Genomic DNA, 18,058 nt, shown 5'->3' on the forward strand with positions numbered 1-18,058 from the left:
ATGGCTACAACCTTTGTCTTGCTATGGGTACTTGTAGGAGCTGCAAGTTTAATGTTCCCTCCTTGAAGGTCGGATCGAGTAGCATACGATAGGTGGTAAGTGATATGTTGCAAGAAGGGGTGTTAGCCTCCATTAGGCATCTCGAGCGGCGTGCCACAGGTAGCAATTTCTTATCCGCATCTTCAAGTCATCTAAGATCCACCTCCTGCGCCTGGTTCCAGTAGAAGGCATCTCAACCTTACTACTTTCTTCTTGCGAAGGAGAGATATGGATAATGGGGGTTGCCAGCAACCATACATGTACATGCCCCGCGTATTCCAGAAGAGAAATCAAATTGCAATGGAAGGGGCAGGACCGGGCGAGTGACATATGCATGCCGAGTAAATGAATTTGCCGCTTGCTAACAGAGGAGCACACATCAAGAGCCTGGGAGGTGTGTATAGTAAGCGTGCCATACTTGGGTTTAAGTTGAAATTAAATATTTATTTATTTGCTTGTCGTTCGAACTTCGTCCGTTCAAGCTTTGCGGCCTACATACATGCATCTGGCCAGAAGCGTTATCCCTCAAAGGCACCAACTATACTATGAAGCAACGACCTGTGCTGCAAATGGAATAATTTATAGAGTTCAGTTCTGATGTTCAATGATGTTCGCACCTCACCAGCGCTGGTCCATCATTCTGTCTGACATCGGTATCGCTGGTTCCATCTATACATATGGGTTCTGGACTGTGTTCCGTCTCTACCTAGTGCCTTACCTCTGGGTCAACTACTGGCTTGTCCTCATCACCTTCCTCCAACATACCGACCCACTTCTCCCCCTACCACCGTGCCTCCGAGTTTACTTTCCCCCATGGTGCTCTGGCTACTTTGGACGCAATCTTCTTGATGGCTGTGGGTCGATTATGGGCTGGATCGGCGCTCATGCTACCCACGGTATCTCTGAGACCCACGTCCTTCATCACGTCTCCAGTAAGATCCCTCATTGCATGGTGCTCTTTGTAAGTACCTTGGGCAAGTAGATATCAAGCTTGAGGGCGCTCCGGGTGGACGGGAGAAAATCTACAGGGTTTTCAAGGAATACAAGGTCAGTATACTTTTACTTCGGTCTTGTATATGTTCTAAGACATTGTTTAAAGACATTGTTTAGTTCGTCAAAGACGAAAGCAACATTCTTTTCTACAAGAGCGCATCCGGTCTCGCTGCCACTCGCCCTGCATTTACTGATGATAGTGCTAGCGACTCTGGTATTGAGATTGGCGAGATTGAAAAGCGTTAGAGTCGCCTGTAGATCGCTCGCTTGGCTATTCCTTGCACTATGATCTATAACATAGATGGTGTCACGTCTTTGGGGCAAGAGGGTCTGGTGGATTATTATTAGAGTCCTACGATCTTGCGTTATGATAATTCTATTGAACCACAAAATGTATGATCTTTTCATTCGCTATCATCGATCAATCGTCGCTCATGGAAATATCTTTCTCGATCCTAGAACTTGTTGATGCTAGTAAGCGCGAGGACTTCAATCGTGGTGCATGTGGGTTGAATTCTAGATCTAGGAACCGATCTTTCAAAATAAGACTGTCTATTAGTCGTCATCGTGCATGGACTGCTGAATCTCATTCTTCCACAAATCTGAGAAGTCTTCGATGTCCTGACCGCTACTCAGCGCGAGGGCCTCCATTGGCAACACATTGTGTTGGTAAGCTGGTGCGTTACGCGATACGACCGCATGTAAAAATGAATCGATGATACGGAGCCCAGGTGTGCTGGACCTCTGCGTGAAGACCGACAAGAGCTCTTCGTACGTGAATAGCAGGGAATCTGTTTGGGGTGCATATGGGTTCAAGTCTAGGACGTGTCCCCGAGACAGATCACGCGTCATCAACACGTCGAAGACGTCTTCAGAAGTGTGATGGGTGCGCGGATTACGACAAAAACGATGTGACACAGAGTCTTGTTGTCCGGTTCTGACTTATTCAGGTTTGCGCGTTATCTTTGTATATCGAAAACACTTCAAGCTTTAACCGGTCACTTCTCATGTGAGCTTTGTCGACGACTTGGGGCTCAACTAGATTTAGGAGAAGAACAAATCGGCATAGTTGATATACTGAAGAAGTACATGAATTCTGAAACTGGTACCAATATTATAAGGTAGTTCCTAGTGCTGGTATAATCAATAGATGAACGGTTCCACTGTGAACAGAAATGAGAATGGACCATGCACATAGTCTCATATTAGCACTCACAGTCACAATCATCATCAGGATTGAAGCGTTCGACTGGCATGCGAGGGTCTAAATGGCCAACACCGCGATCTTGTAAAATATTTGCGCGGGCATGAGATTCAACCCATCCGCCGAGGTTGGTGTCTTCATCGACATAGCACCCAATGGGCGGATGAAATTCTCCCCTTCTGCCAACAGAGTGGTCAATGACGCGTTTCACCAACAAAACGTTGTAATCCTCTTCAGCTTCGTTTGGTCCAATATCCCTCAGTGCTGTAAAGTCGCTCCCGATGAGTATGCGTGCGGGTAATTGCTCCTTGCCACTCTTGTTCTCTGCAGGAGGGAAATAGTATACTGCTCGGTTATTTGCACTGTGCGGGAGAAAAAATGGCTTCCGAGGCGTCCACACGGCTTGTGGATTCTCTTCGGCCTTCTCTTCTGTTGTACTGAACAACGGAATGCGGTAAACTTGCAGCGACTTTCCACTGCAACTGAAGTAGAGATCCTTCGATGTCCAAGTGAGCGTGAACGGCATTTTCGATACGTGCAGCCGTGTGGTTTGGCCTAACGCTAGTTTCATGCGATGAATCTGCTGAGGCGGTGACCTGGTAGTCTTTCTCTGAGAGAGACGGTACGTGCACAGGAGGACAGCTAGTTTGATGGGAGGCAGGGGTTCTGAGTCCTTCTTCGATTCTGAAGTCTTTCTGTGTGCTTCAAGGGTGGCAATATGCAAAAATTCACCACATTCAGAAAAACGGATTTTCATGAAGACGTGACCCGCTGATATCAGTCATCAGCATCGATTACTGCGATTTTGATCAGACTTACTGTAGGGAGTTGATGGCTGCAGCCGCCGAGTAAAGTGCGTTTTAGCCAAGTAATCCACAAACAGGACATTGCCATCAGCGAGTGGCCAGACGACCAGGAACTTCAGTGGGGTGGAAGACAGGTGGCGAAGGCGAACAGTCTACACTTGATTGGCTGCCTCAGGCGGAAAATACGAGTGCTCGATTGAGTGTCAAACACAGTGATGGTTGCTCGAGCCTTTCGCCTCCCTGCACGTTTATTCGACAGTCCTTCCCAGTCGTGTTGTTCCTCGCTGCGAAAGAGGTTATCGTCGAATACTTCAGATGGGATAGCATCTTCTTCATCAGAACTACTTTCTAAATCCTCTTCGTGATCGGAAATGTCATTGCAGTCCTCGATATCAAAGGAACGACAGCTCTCGTTGTCCGTGTCTGTGTCTTCATCGCCAAAGTGATTGGCCCAAGGAGGGAGTATATCATCTTCCAATTCGGAATTAGCGGAAGAATCGGTGCTGCCTTCACTTATGCTCTCATCGCCCGAATCTTCTGAATCTGATGCGGTCTCTATGGAATCGGCTTCATCTTCTAGGTCCTCGTCAAGACCATCCCCTTCCGAATCTGATGTAATCGCTATGGAACTGTTGTCATCCTTCCGAATCCTCGTCAAGTTCATCCCCTTCTACCCGTGGATCTTCATCGGCACCTGTATCTAGGCCGTCAGTTTCATCACCTGCCCCATCCGCTTTGTGCCAGGTCACTTTGAGATCTCTCTTGGAAATCTTCGCCCGGGAAGTGAGAACGAGGAACTGACGATGATATGCAAACTCTTCGACATAGATGGAGCGCAGATCGCACAAAAAGTGTTGCGCAGTAATGGCGACAAATGTGCCATTATCGGCTCGCCTGTACAGCTGGGTGCCAATCCGGAGGGTTTGGCAATCTGCTCCAAAAGCAGCTGGCGCAGCCCTGCCTGCCTGTAAGGCAGGGTCGCTTACAGACTCTGCGTACAAGTTCCAGTTGCAACTACTGGCAGTAAGTTGTATAGTCTGCTTGTTCTGAGCTTCGGAGGTTGCTCTTTAGATAGATTCCAGCTCTCGCAAGAGCATTTGAGGATGGATGATCTGTTGACACTGAGCTTCTGGCCTTGATACCCCAGGAGTTGACTTCAGCGATCATACGATAGAAAAACATATTGACTGACTGTATCCGTAATATCATGATTTTGTCTCCTGCCTCACTGACCGCATCAAAAACATACTGGACTGCATCAGAATCGAAACCCTTTTGGAAAGCGAAACTCATGCATCTGCCCTGCAATTGAGACAGGAAATTGTTTGGACCAAGAGCTCCGAACCATATGCGATCCAATTGTCCGATGTAGGGCAATATTTCGCATGTCTTTTCCCCGCCACACTGCTCGCAGCTGAGGAAATATATCCACTCGTGCAAAAGTTGGCGGAAGTCTGTCCAAAGCCTTTGACCGGGACCGGTTTGAGCTCGCGCAAACCACGACGGGAACACCCGCCGAACATACATGTTGAAGCCATCGCCCTCGTCGGGACGGGAGAAGAACGAGAATTGTGCCTCTACCCATAGGCTCTGGACCTGTATGCAGGTCCGAAAGTTAGGAGAAGTGATGAAGGACTCGATACTACCAATGTCAATAGTGACGTCGTCAAGGTGCTTGTCCCAGTACTTGGCAGCATACACAAGCAAAGGGTGGCAATCTACCGGGTCTTCCTTTGCATCAAGCCACCTTCCCTCCTGTCTGACTAGTAGGCCGGAATATCGAGATTGACCCAGGTAACGTAAACAAGCACGAGCTGGCCACTCAGCGCTAATACGAAGATCTGAGGAATTGTCGCACAGGATATTCGGATGGTCCACAAGGAAATCGCGCAGGGTGGAATGTAAGATACGACAGGTATACTGCTCCTCAGTGCAAGAATCATCCGTCCTATTGGTGTTGATGAATTCGATGAAGGGTTGGACGATGGTACGGATACTGTTGACATTGGGCTTGGCCTTGTGCTGGAGTTCTCTGTGGGGCTCACTCTCCAAGCACCACACAGCCTCGGTAAGTTCTTCCAATCGCAAAGGACGTCGGGCAAAAATAACAAGTGAAAAAACTTTGCTGCACAGTTGTATGTTCAGCATCCCAAACATTTGGTGGAGTAAATGACAATCGTACCAAGCTAGTGGGCGGTAGAACCTCTCCATACGTTCAAAAAATCTGTGATAATACTTTTCCAAAGTCTCTGGGAGCCCTTTTAGAAGTTCCTCCATCCTAGCGGTCGACCAACCCGCTTCGAGGGCATCTATCATGAGCTTTGCCCAGATAAAACTACATTCAGCACGACTTCTCAATGTCTCCAGGATACAAGCTTGGTCGGAGGGACTCGACCATTGAAGCTTGGACACCTCTTCTGATAAGTACAAAGCAAGATCGCTCCTCGCATAGCCATCAATATCGAGGCTAGGGCGTCCCTGGAATTCCTTGATAATGCGGTCCCGGCGCTGGCTACTACACCAGACACGAACTTTGGTAGGATAGTCGTCTGCGAGCTTGACGAGAAAACGAAGCACTAATACAACATTGTTCCATGAACTCTTCGTCGTAGTTTCTTCATCCAGACCATCGAGAAAGAAGTAGATTCTCGAATGTCCCTCAATTAATGCCTTGATGATTTTTTGAGCCCTTCCGAGGGGCGATTCGGGCGCATGCATAAGTTTCTGCAATTCATCCGGAATTTTCTGCAGGCGTTGGCGGTATTCGAGCAATTGTCGCGCGAGAATAGACAACGTCTGCTGTAGTGAAAGATGCTGCGCGAAGTCATAAAAGTGATAAATCACTACATTTGATCCTGAGCTTTTGGTTAGGGATTCGATGGCGCTTGAACACAATGTCGATTTCCCAGATCCAGGCGGACCATGGATCCACAAGATCGGTGATGACGAGGGATTGTCCCTCCATTGGAAAAATTGTCATGGGAAAACAGCCATTGGCAAGTGATTTGGCTACGGCCACGTAAGTTCTCCTCTTGCTGTGCGAAACATAGATCATTCAAGGATTTTGAATCTGATGACAGCCAATCCGAGACTATGTCCCATTTATGTGCTTCATCTGACTCCCGCCGGGCTGCTTCATTCGCCTGACGGTACTCCCTCGACTCTTGCTGACCAAGTCGACCGGTGCAGTCTTTAATCTTCTCAGGGTCACAATGCATGTCGTTTATGATACCTCCCAACTTCTTTGTGCTAAAGGGTGTCCCGAACTTTAGTCCTAAGCCTATTGTCAAATCAAGCTCTGTTGTCATTACAAACATCGCTCTGACCTGACTTAGTGCATTCTTTATCAACTCTATACCAGAACCGGATAACATTGATGTAAGCGTTGCAGAGGACCTCCTGCATGTCTGCATTTTTTTGGTACAGGTCGCCGTAGACAGCAATATTCTTTAGATGACCACCGAGAGAATCCAACTCGTAGTGGATGTTTTCAAAGAGTCTCGCGCATTGACCAAGGCTCTGGGAAAAAAAGTACAGTTGAGCAATGATCGTCACTAAAATTAATGTTCGACTAGAACTTGGTACTTGCATCGAGAGCGACCTTGAGACAGCCCCAGACGATCGATGCGATAGGATTCAAGGTGGCTAAAACAAGATGGTCAATATCCAGGAGGACATTTACGACGAGCATAGAATTCACTCAATGCATCTACAATACCAGTGAAACCCTCCAAGGCATCCACGAATGGGAGCAGATACTTGCTAACCACCTTCTGGGATTGTTTCTGGGAATGCTGACCCTCCACCTCTGTGATCGCTTCATTTATGGCTATAACAGGATCCCGCCATTCTGAAGCAAACTGGGAGCATCTTTCGATGAATTTGACCTTTTTGGTCTGAGACGACTTGATGGTTGTGCGATACTCCTCCCAGGCCTGTTCAAAGGGAGTTTTTCTTGAGACAGAGCAGAGTTTAGTTGGTACATTAACATATCAACTTTGAACACGCACTCCTGGGAAGTTGTATTGTCTGGCTGATGCATCAACGTTGAGTGGACTGTGATCGTTTACACAGATGTTCCTCGATGCTCATAGCCGCAACCAGCCTGGCGGTTATATACGTCTGGACTTCTGTAGACACAGGTCCTTCGTGAGGCGCTTGGGTGACATTAGTGATATCACAAATCAGAAGCCTTGGGACTGGAGCACAGCCTGACGAGGTTCTCTAGCCTAAGTACTATTCAGATCTGCTGATAGTGCGTGAAACCTGGAGCGTAGCCTGGAGTTGGAAATATCACTGCATTAATGTACAACCCGTTCCCGATGGAAGTACAAACAATCAATAACAGAATATATTTACTTCCAGGGAGGAATTCCTTACATCATACATGGAGCGAAGTGCGATTTCACTGGTCACTGGTTGAAACGTTGAAGCGCAACGTTGACGAGGAAGCTATGTGATCTCCCGCAGATTCCACTAGTTCCGGACCAGATAGTTCGATCAGCAAATTGAAATGAGCGTTCAATCAGCGCGCAAGGCTCCACTATCACCTGTCTGCAGGTCAGCTAAATAATTTTAATGATAATGATATGGCGTATCAAGCTTCCATTCATGTCACTGTGCACACAGCTGAGCGCTGAACGTTTGAACGTCCGACGGTGATCCGACATCAACGCAGACCCGATTTGAATAGCGGTACATTGATGAGAATCCCGGGCCACTAGGCCTCACAAACTGAGGATCAACACCAGATAAGTAGTACTAGTACTATAGACTGATCGCGAGAACAAGTCATAAAAACATTTTGTTTGCGCATTAAATGTAATAGGTCAGGTTCGCCAAAAAGTAGAAGTTTTACTGCGGTGGCTAATTACGAGGGAGTCCTTAGTTGCCCAAAGCTTCCTCTGGCTGCATGGTTTCTATTCCCGAGCCAGTCGAACATGACGCCTAATTTATAATGGTATGCAGTCTGCGATATTGAATTTGGGGTAGACCCTACAGAACGGACATTCAACCATGTACGTGTTGAATTGTGCCCATTGAGTGGCGGGTAAAAACATAGCTGTGTCTAAATTCTAGGGCATAGTGGCCGCGGCGTAGTGCAATATAAGGTCCAATCAATGACATGTGGCCAAGTCTGGCCAGCCTATGCACTCTTAAGCAAGAAGAGATATGCAAGAATAACAATCGAGATGTGTGCAACTGAGATTGAATCTGATCAGCACTGTTCGCAAATATCCTGTATGGCCCGAAAATCCCCACAGGGTACAACGAAGGCGAACTTACTGTAATGCACTGCACTTTCAAGTCGTATGCCAGCCGGGACGGCGACCTGCAAACTTGATTTATGCAGAGATGCCGAATAAGTGTTGTGATGTTCCCGAGCTTTGTTCCATTCCTGCATGGAATCGAGCACTGTGCGAATGTGAATCACAGAAAGCAGTGTGTTCGAATGTAACGAGAGGGAGAGAGCAGTTCCCACAGTGTTCTTGATCTAGAATCCCGTTGGCATTATTACTTCTAACTATACGAAATGAAAGAAAGCAATGATCAACATACCTGACGACCGTTGAGCGTTTCCCGAGCCAAGGTATCGATTTCAGCCTCGCTGATTGAGGACTGGTTGGTATCCACTGTCTTATCAATGAATGTCTTCCAGATCTGTCTGCGCGAGACATGAGACAGCAGCGGGTAGTGCACCGTGAAGTGAATTCGGCCTGTTTTGCGATTGATTGAGGAATGCAAGTACAAAAAAGCGAAAGCACGTACTCTCAAATGCAGCATCGCACTGTGAGACCAAGTTGGTCGTCAAAAACATGATTCCCTGATAGTATTCCAGCTGCCGTAGAAAAATAGAGACTAAGGCATTCCGCTCCACATCAGTCTCCCCCCTCCGTGACAGAAAAACATCTGCCTCATCGAGAAGAACGACTGCTTTCCACCGTTGGGCAAGTTCCAGAATCTGAGTCAGACCGTCATCTACATGCTCAGGACTGGACCCCAATTCGCCAGCTGAAATACAATACAAAGGACGCTTTGTCACCTGACCGAAAGTGGTGAGGGTACATGAAATCATGAGCAATGTTGAGAAATACCTCTGCTGCTGCTTCCGCTGTAAGTGTCTTACCACATCCAGGTGGACCTGCAAGCAATCCGACAAGGCCTTTTCCTTTCCCCTCTACAAAGTCATCAAAGCTCGACGCACGCGATGCGTGCTGCTCCACTAATGCATGAATCAATTCCTTGTGTCTGTTGTCCAGGACCAGACGATCGAAAGGCTCCAATGACCAGGATACGTCCCGCAGGTAGTCAAGAGCGAATCCACCTGAGACATATAAGTTTGTTATAGAAATGTGCAGAACCAAGCATGGAATTCTCGCACCCCACTGCTTTGTTCTGAAGCAAAAGCCCATGATAACAGGAGTGCAGATCATGTATTGCTCTTCCTCGAGTTCCGCTCGCTTCAACGGGGTAGAAACCGAGAGAATGAGACGAGAGTCAGGCTGAAACATACGAAATGCGCCAGGATCGATCATGACGCGCCCGGAAGCCTATATTGATTTGTTATAGGCCATACTATTAAGCGGGACTGGTTATTGTTGCTCACCCTGCATTTTCGAACATTATCGTTGACGACACAGGCAGCCATCCCGGAAATCTCACCATAAGTCTGACATTGCAAGCTTGCAAATTTCCGACCTCGTTTGGCAACAAATTTGCGAATGTCGCGTTCATTCGAGTGAAAGGAGAGAGGAAAAACAGACAGGCTTTGTATCTTTCGCTCTCCTGTGAACGACGGGATCGAAAGCTCTTGTTCAGCAATTCCAAAATGCTCGCCGTCGTCAGTGATCACATGACAATATATTGCAGCAAAGATTCCTTCATCTGTTTGTGTGATCTCAAAGCGCGTCACTTGGAGAATGCGGTCCTGCTCGGTAAACTCGTGGCGATTGAAGACCAGGGTGCCATGACGGAATAATGTCCAAAGTAAATCAAAGGTGATGGACTCGTGTCTTGTCAATGACTGAAGGTCAGCGAAGGTGGTTTTGTGTTCCTCCAAGATAAAGTAAAGAGTTACTTCGATTTCAGAAATTAGCGGAGCGTTTGGCGTGCCTTTCGACCTTTCCAATTCTAGTCGTTCCTTGAGCTCGTTGAAAGAGAGAAAGAGCAACTTCGTGTCACACTGAAACACATTATGAGAAAGTTATTGCGATGTTGAAATATGTGATGTTTAGCTTACGACAGGGGAACTTCGTGAGAGTTCTAAGCCCTCCACACCTTGGTGTATCTCCATAAGCACATCGCAAAGTTCTTGACTTCGGATGTCAATTTCAGTCCCTGTGTATCGGCCTCTGTTGTCCAGGACTCGTCGGATGACAAGGACTGGTTTCTTTTGATTCAGTCTCTTGAGGTGTTTTGACTGTTTGTTTGTGTTCGTCTTTTTGTAGACGGTTGTTGAAAATCGCCTGGAAGAATTGTCAAGTTCAAACGCTAAAAATTCCGTTCTGGAGATACTCACGGATCGAAACTGCAAAGAAGATTGATACTAAGAATTGGGACGATACGGAAGAACTCACTACTCGTCATAACGAGCAATTCGTGCCTCCAAAGGTAGCGTTGTTGTTCCTACACCAGACTCCATACTAGATATGATGCAGAAAATTATAACGACTTCTTGTGGAATGAGAATGACGCAGTGTACCTTTAGCTTTATGTATGTGAGAATAGCACAGGTAGAAGATCACATGTCGAGTGCCTGTACACTGCATAGAATCTTGCGGACCCTGTCAAATTCAAATGCTCCATAGATGTCGGATCGAACGGCATGTGATAGTAGGTGAGTGATATGTTGCAAGAAGGGGTGCTAGCCTCCATTAGTCCGTCATAGTTGCGTCATAGCCCTATGAGGTCCACCTCCTGCGCCTACTAATTCTGGTCGAAGGCATCTCTTGCAATGGAGATACTCCGCATGTCCTGAAGGGCAATCAGACCGTAATGGAAGTGACACATACATGCTGAGTAAATAGAAGCCGTTGGAAGAAGGAACTGTACTAACTTGCGATGGACGTCTGATGGAACTGTCGTTTGGTGCCTAACGCACCGATCCAGGTTGCGCCTTCTCGTCGAATAAAGATACTGGTTCTTCACAGGCTTAGTCACCTTGATACTTGCGTCAATTGCCCTACGAGCTTTCCCATGTCCTTAAAGACGATGATGAACCAGTACGAGAGTTTTGAAGGATTATGTGTTCGCGGAGTGATGGACAGCGAGTGAATCGCCCCTCGCATAACACGAGCATCGTTTTGGAGCGCGAGATCGCAAGACTAGGCATTCTATTGTGAACATGACTGCGGGTCAGTCATCAATGCATCACCCTCACGTGCGAGTACCACATTAAGTCTCCGGTATCTGACTGGGACCCCGGTGCGTAATCATAACGAGCTCGAAGCCTCTGCCTTAACTTACATGGCAATCCCAGCTTTCACTGTGACTGCCTTATGCAGGACAAGTCCCCCCAAGTCTTCGCAAAATTCACTGACAAGTGCCAGATCATTCCATTCCGTTTCTCCGAATGACTGCCAGGATCTCTATTGTAATGCTGAACCCTGTGATTTGTCCTGGATGTTGCAGTCTCCACCGCCAGGACAAGTCCACAGGGTCAACATTTAACGTTGCAATATACCTGCATTCACGATTAGTAAACTTTCGCTGGCACTGGTCTTTATACAGCAGGTTCACTGCCACTCAAGACGAAGATGGTACGTTGTTTTTACTTGAGATGAAAGTTGATTTATGAGGCCGCTGGTCAGTTCATCAGACGATGCCTGCCAGCTTACGCTAACGGGGTTGGGATCAGTCTGAAGATGTAGCATTATGGCCATAGAAGGGCATTGCCATGCGTGCATGGCGTTGTTGCACTGATCAGAAGTGGCGAATGGGCGATAAGGGTCATGCCTTCTGATTTCTTAATATCATAGTATTCTCGGCGGCCAAAGCTTTATTCACTTCATACTGACTTGGTGACGAAGGATTCGGAAAGGTCAACATTCGAATATTGTTAGCACGACAGACATCAGAATATAGTCTATCTGAAGATGCGCATATTGCCAGTGGTAGACTGGGGCACTATCTCTACACGGCGAAGCGAACACAGGATATCGATGACAGATGGGACCCGCCTTAAAAGACAGAACGAAGTGGTGCCTAACTCCCTCGGCTCCAACCCCAACACCCACTAATCATTGGTGATTAAGCACTGAGAACGTCCGAGAAGTGCTTCCCATGAGTGATACTCCAGGCTCTTCAAGCTGACCACTTGCTTACCAGTGATTTTGAATGCCTGAAAGGTGCCCAGCAGCAACAGCATGCATACGTTGTCCCGAAGCTGCCTTGTGGTGGGGACTGAATCCCTGTTAGCAAGCTGTCTCGTAAGCAACGCCTTGTGAGCTTCTATTGACGACTCATACAAGGGCTGGACAGGGCCATGATGGCTTCGTAAAAGGTGTTGTCCATCTGCGCTGCAGACGATGCATCATCGCAGGTCCATGTGACAGCTCAATCCGACTATAGTGTGTCGAGACTCGATACTCAGGTTGTGCGATATGAAATGTGAGGATTCAGGTAGGATGTAGACGTCTGGTAGAGATGTGTATTTGAGAGGGTGGTAGTAACATCCATGATACGTCTTATCAATTTTAACGAGGATCTCTGTAGAAAACAACCAAGTCCGCCTGCCGCCTAAAGATAGGTATTGCAACCAGAACCTGTAAACGTCCTGGAATAGTTTGATGACACTGAGTTCAAAACAGACCGGAGGGGGCGTGCAGACACTGCAGAGTGGAAAGGAAGTGCGCTGGTGCAGCATGCCAGCATGCCATACTTCCGAACTTGAAAAAAACCTACGTTATGTAATTAAATGTCCAAATGGGCCGATGCCTGAAATTGCAGAATCACATCTTTCTCACTGGCAGTGAATTGATCATGTTTCTGCTATACAGGGTTCTGTAATAAAATCCTGCAGGCTATCCAAAGGTTGCTCCCAGGCTTCCCCTGCAGCTACTTACTAACCGACACTAATTTCCTGCGTAGATGAATTCATGGGACATGATATCACACAATGAGCCCCGCGCCTGGTTATATTACAAGCAGCTAACGTAGTTGCCACTTCGAAGCCTTGCTATTGTTCGCCTCTATGATATTCCAAGTGTAACGTTATGATGCTTCTACTACTGACCACCATATAAAAGGGCTCAGGTACTAGTAGGAAGCATGTCATCGAGAAGATGATTCCCTCTAGATCGCTTTCATCTCTTCTTGCCTTACCGGCGCTTGCCTTCTTCTCTCTGTCAGCGAGCGCTTTTCCTCATCCTCGGACAGCGTCAAGCACGGCTACTCTCAAGCTCGCCGTTAGAATAAACTCGTACGGGACCAAGAACATCGCGACTGCAGATAGAGCTCGAATCCAAGCCCTACAAGCTGGTGGCAGCTCTTCCATCAGTGCAACCAATGATGTGATGATATACACCGCTGACATCGGCGTGGGGAGTCCAGCAACGTACTGTAAGCTGCTCGTGCCCCTGTCATTTCTTTATCTGACGCATTGTCAATTTCATACAGACACAGTCCTAGTAGACACAGGAAGCTCAAATACCTGGATCGGGGCTAACAAATCTTATGAGAAGACTTCTACAAGCCAGGACACGGGCAATACATTCGTGAGTATTTGTCTCTACGTGGCACGTACATTTGATCAAGCCGTTTCCAGAGTGTTCAATATGGCGATAATAGTTACGCTTCTGGAGAGGAATATACGGACACCGTAACGCTCAACTCTGACCTGGTCATTGATAATCAATCTATCGGCGTCGCATCTAAATACTCAGGGATGGATGGCCTGGATGGACTTCTTGGCCTTGGACCAGTCGATTTAACTGACGACACTGTCAGTAATACAGATGAAGTTCCAACTGTGACGGACAACCTCTATAAGCAGGGAACAATCAGTTCGGAAGTACTCGGAGTGTTCTTCACGCCTGCTTCCTCCGATGATAGCAGTGGCGAGCTCACATTCGGCGGTTATGACGCCTCCAAGATTACTGGAGACATCAGCTACGTGCCGATCACATCGCAATCTCCAGCGAGTGAATACTGGGGCATTGATCAATCCATCAGCTATGGGTCTACACCCATTTTGGATGAGACCGCTGGTATTGTCGATACCGGAACCACCCTGATTCTGATTGCCTCCGGTAGGTATCCTATACGACATCAAAACCCTTCTAATTCACCATTCAGATGCCTTCGATAAATATCAGGCTGCCACGGGGGCGACCTTCGATGAGACCGTTGGCTTGTTACAAATCTCATCCGACCAGTACACAAAGCTTTCGTCTTTGTATTTCACTATTGGTGGGGTTACTTATGAGCTCACCCCGAATGCGCAAATCTGGCCTCGGTCGTTGAACAACGCTGTTGGCGGTACCACCGACGGCATATACCTGGTCGTCAGTAGCACTGGGAGCCCCAGCGGTTCTGGCTTGGATTTCACGAACGGTTATTGTTTTCTGTACGTTGAGCTGCAATTTTCTGCCGAGAAAATAAAATACTGAATTGTTCTTCCATAGCGAGCGGTTTTACTCGGTGTTCGACACGACAAACTCCCGAGTCGGTTTCGCCACCACTGCATACACCGATGCGACAACAAATTAAATCTCTCTTCTCGAACAACTGCCGTTTTATTCGTATCAACATATTTATCCGACGTACCTTACTTGTTGAATGTGCATTGTATGAATAAGATATCGTGTTCAGACAGACAGTCAAGTACCGGTAGAATCCTAATGGGATGTCTCCTTGTGAGTGAAGCAAGTTTTGACCCAATAATGCCGTCTTCAAAGTTTATGTTCTGCACCGAGCCTGTAATTCGGGTTGCCACGCAATGATCACATTGCGAAAAAAGGCGCATAACCAAAACCAAAGATACATTGATTGACATGTTCAAGTCCTCTAAACCTCCCCGACCATCTTGGTAACGTTACCTCGAATCATAATGCGTTCATTGCACATCCAGAAATCTGCCAGAATCTCTGCCAGTTTTGTCGGACCGTCCTAATTTCACTGCGTCAACATACATGAGCGAATGTTCATTAAGTAAGCGATGAACCTCGTGCATGAGATGTCCCACACCCGAACTAGCCATGACTTCGAGCCAGAATTTGCCCTGCATCTGACTAACCGTGAGTGTCGTATCAAGGCGCTCTGCACCTGCTAATACTAAGAGCCGTGCATAGTGGAGCCCGAGGAATAAGGACGAAAGCGACGGGAACCAGCCTGGGACAACATTGATGTGAGTACGTGGTGCAAGTCAAAGGAGTAAGCGTGAGCTTACTGTCCCGGAGTGTGTACGCCACTTGTATTTGAATCCAATATTTGCGTGCGTGCTGGGCGTACCCGACAATGTTGAAGCAACAGAAACTTCGCAACCCCCAACACCTTCGAGGTTGCACCCCCGCCTGCTTTTCGCTCGCCTGTCCTCACTCATCCACCGTTCTTCACCTGAGAACGATGCACTAGATGGACTTCAACAACCCTCCACGCCTTTACGGTTAGATCTACATGCAATCCTCGTTCCCCCGTCGTCACTTTTTCCCTGCTCTCGACTCAATACAGGTGGAGAAACTGAAGGTCATCCCGCAACGCCTCCAGGTTTACGTCCGGATGCACTTATTGATCGCCTATCCTCATTCTTCCGCTCTCAACCCCACACTGATGAAGAAATTGAACTCCCGCAACGCCCAAGGCGTCCTCATGCTGTCGAAGTGGCTGCAGTGCGAGACAGGCAGGTATGGCCTTTCCCAGTGTGTCAATTTCTGGCGTCTGATGATCTCCATGAAGGCATTGTATGTTGCTCCGCGGCCGCGACCTCTTCCACGCGCTCAGCCTAATGGTACTACAACACCTGCACAATCACAACCCATCCCATGGTGGGCTCATGTCGTGCTTTTTCTTTGCTGTGTATCTCCTCAGCACACCCATGGCAATGTGATACCAACGCAGCAGCAATGTCAATCACAAGGCCCAGCCCAGCCTCAGGCGTTATCATTGCAGACTCGGCCTGCTGCCGTCTCGACATCCGCGACAGCTGCTTCAAACGTGCAGTCACGACCCCTTCCATTGCGAGCTCGTTTCGTACTTTTTCTTTGTTGTGCGTCTCCCCCACACACCAATAGTCATTGATGCAGCGCGTGTACAACTATCTTACAAATGTACTTTCTAGTTCTTTCGTAAATATCATTTTCTCTCTATCGATGTCATTTGCTAGTTCCTTAACGTCGTCCACTTAGACAGAAATTCACTTTTCACAAGCTCCTCAACCTTGATTGTCCTTCTGCAGTGGTAAGTGGTTGTTGTCCTGGCTGCAAATCCTGATGCTGCACGACAGATATCTCGTGTACCAATCAAATCATCGGCGTTCTTTCCTTGGATCCCCCACCCCAGCCAGTGTATTTAATACATTCATTCTTTTCCAAAGATAATGTCTTGCTCTGATCACACCGAGCATCATATGCCAGGACGGCGGTTGCGCGAGACGCCCAAAACAATCAAAAATCATCTTGGGAGGAATGAAGATGCCCATGTTGACCACTTTTTTCAACGTTTGCTTACTAGAGACTATATCTTTTGCGTCAGTAGTGCGGCTAGTCACAAGCTGGCGTAGCAACATGAAAATGATCGAGTTTGAATGCATCTACGAAACCTCCCATGTGGTCCCACTTGTCCAGCTTCATAATTGTTCTTTCGCCATTTCACTGGGCAGGTAGAGGTGAATCAAGACCTCACGAAGCCACATAATTGATTTGATCTGACTGTCCTACAGAAGCCACGGTACAACGAAAACACGTGTGATGATCACAGTCTCCGCATCGTATCAGCGAACCAGTAACAATGATTTATGAAAGCCAATGCTATTGGTTTGCGGTTACAATGCAAATACTCCTCGTATAAATGATAAACAGCCGCGTGTCAAGTCAACTCATGCACACAGGATGACCATGGACGCCTCGAGCGCTCCTGAAGACCGAGGAATGTAGATGAAGCATCATCACACACCGGTCTTTGTCATCTAGAGTGTTCTACGAGAGCAGGATCTAGTGGAAAGGTATGGGATACATCGTGAGTTGAAACTAGTACACGGTCCGAAGAACAGTTATCTCACCTTCGGAAATGTGATACGAGCATCTTGTCCTCAGGAGAGTATTGTATACTCCGTGACGAGCGGCCAAAGTCGCGATGTCTAGGTCATGTGTCGTGTAGGCTGTGGAACAGGCCAGTGGGACATGAACGGAGGATGGAGGATGGAGGATGACGAGGAAACCACCAACGCTGATGCGGTGAGACGGTTTGGTCCTGCTTTTAAATTGGAGTTGGTTGATAAGGGCATGGACACGTGTTGGGGAAGATCTGGCAGCTGACCCAAAGCTGACTGGTTGACCAGTCGCTCGGTTATCCAGGGTAGAGGTTTAGCATCTATGGATATAGATAAGTGTTTGTGGAACCACCCTTCATCGATATCGATCATCAGTCTCGCGCACCTCCATATGCTACCCTCCATCTTGCATCAGATCTCAAGGCTATTGGTGCAATCGCCCCAATTACTTGTGTTCGATTAGAAACGTTTGTGGAGAACGAATTTCAAAGCATCCAATTGAGGACCACTAGAACAGCAAACCATCTCGGCTCATCGGGGGGCCCCCGCCCTCACGCCGTCGTTACTCGTAGGTGGCGCGAACTTGCCAGAATTAAGCACAATCAGCATTCAGAGACTCTGACCCATCTGTCTGATGATCACCTGCAAAAAAAAAAAAACTTCGCGATCGCTTTCTGGTACACGCATATGGTTACAATATGAATTCAACTGTCGCGCCAATCAGCATGTATGGATAAGGAACCGGTCGACTGATATCAATCAGCTGCTAGATTTGCCTTTATCAATTTGTCATGACAGGACCGAGCGCAC

At 47.5% G+C, this 18,058-nt stretch overlaps 5 protein-coding genes across 5 annotated transcripts; 2 read left to right on the forward strand and 3 right to left on the reverse strand.

Moving 5' to 3' along the window:
- Positions 1 to 511: 511 nt before the first annotated feature.
- On the forward strand, positions 512 to 1,278 carry F5891DRAFT_1174257 (uncharacterized protein; the record flags this gene model as incomplete). The annotated part of the gene is made up of 3 exons (XM_041365660.1): positions 512 to 1,000; positions 1,030 to 1,086; positions 1,150 to 1,278. The coding sequence occupies exons 1-3, from the start codon at positions 644 to 646 to the stop codon at positions 1,276 to 1,278; spliced, it is 543 nt and encodes a 180-aa protein (XP_041223703.1). The 5' UTR covers positions 512 to 643.
- A 309-nt stretch (positions 1,279 to 1,587) lies between these two features.
- F5891DRAFT_982041 (uncharacterized protein) lies at positions 1,588 to 7,084 on the reverse strand (the record flags this gene model as incomplete). The annotated part of the gene is made up of 13 exons (XM_041377185.1): positions 1,588 to 1,901; positions 2,249 to 3,007; positions 3,056 to 3,155; positions 3,254 to 3,651; positions 3,764 to 4,007; positions 4,029 to 4,107; positions 4,235 to 5,167; positions 5,225 to 5,856; positions 5,964 to 6,322; positions 6,369 to 6,561; positions 6,644 to 6,687; positions 6,725 to 6,996; positions 7,053 to 7,084. 13 exons carry the CDS (start codon positions 7,082 to 7,084, stop codon positions 1,588 to 1,590), a joined length of 4,359 nt encoding a protein of 1,452 aa, XP_041223704.1.
- A 653-nt stretch (positions 7,085 to 7,737) lies between these two features.
- F5891DRAFT_1044596 (P-loop containing nucleoside triphosphate hydrolase protein) lies at positions 7,738 to 10,767 on the reverse strand. The gene is made up of 10 exons (XM_041362196.1): positions 10,620 to 10,767; positions 10,562 to 10,570; positions 10,283 to 10,508; positions 9,650 to 10,225; positions 9,425 to 9,593; positions 9,138 to 9,367; positions 8,812 to 9,085; positions 8,602 to 8,759; positions 8,329 to 8,536; positions 7,738 to 8,244 (listed from the first exon to the last, which is right to left on the reverse strand). Exons 1-10 carry the CDS (start codon positions 10,682 to 10,684, stop codon positions 8,189 to 8,191), a joined length of 1,971 nt encoding a protein of 656 aa, XP_041223705.1. The 5' UTR covers positions 10,685 to 10,767; the 3' UTR covers positions 7,738 to 8,188.
- Positions 10,768 to 12,995: 2,228 nt separating this feature from the next.
- On the forward strand, positions 12,996 to 14,753 carry F5891DRAFT_1044614 (acid protease; the record flags this gene model as incomplete). Its single annotated transcript, XM_041362197.1, has 6 exons — positions 12,996 to 13,074; positions 13,132 to 13,602; positions 13,660 to 13,757; positions 13,808 to 14,291; positions 14,338 to 14,608; positions 14,667 to 14,753. Exons 2-6 carry the CDS (start codon positions 13,326 to 13,328, stop codon positions 14,749 to 14,751), a joined length of 1,215 nt encoding a protein of 404 aa, XP_041223706.1. The 5' UTR covers positions 12,996 to 13,074; positions 13,132 to 13,325.
- A 295-nt stretch (positions 14,754 to 15,048) lies between these two features.
- F5891DRAFT_982044 (uncharacterized protein) lies at positions 15,049 to 16,216 on the reverse strand (the record flags this gene model as incomplete). Its single annotated transcript, XM_041377186.1, has 4 exons — positions 15,049 to 15,150; positions 15,206 to 15,372; positions 15,431 to 15,482; positions 16,001 to 16,216. The coding sequence occupies 4 exons, from the start codon at positions 16,214 to 16,216 to the stop codon at positions 15,049 to 15,051; spliced, it is 537 nt and encodes a 178-aa protein (XP_041223707.1).
- Positions 16,217 to 18,058: the final 1,842 nt, after the last annotated feature.

Source organism: Suillus fuscotomentosus (assembly GCF_016647785.1).
Source record: "Suillus fuscotomentosus strain FC203 chromosome Unknown F5891scaffold_41, whole genome shotgun sequence".
Lineage (NCBI taxonomy): Eukaryota > Fungi > Basidiomycota > Agaricomycetes > Boletales > Suillaceae > Suillus > Suillus fuscotomentosus.

Coding starts and splice junctions, on each gene's coding strand:
- F5891DRAFT_1044596 (XM_041362196.1), bottom strand. CDS start 10,684: ATGGAGTCTGGTGTAGGAACAACAACGCTACCTTTGGAGGCACGAATT. Junction 8,760..8,811: donor GTGCGATGCTGCATTTGAGA/GTACGTGCTTTC, acceptor ATCGCAAAACAG/GCCGAATTCACTTCACGGTG. Junction 8,537..8,601: donor AAACGCTCAACGGTCGTCAG/GTATGTTGATCA, acceptor ACGGGATTCTAG/ATCAAGAACACTGTGGGAAC.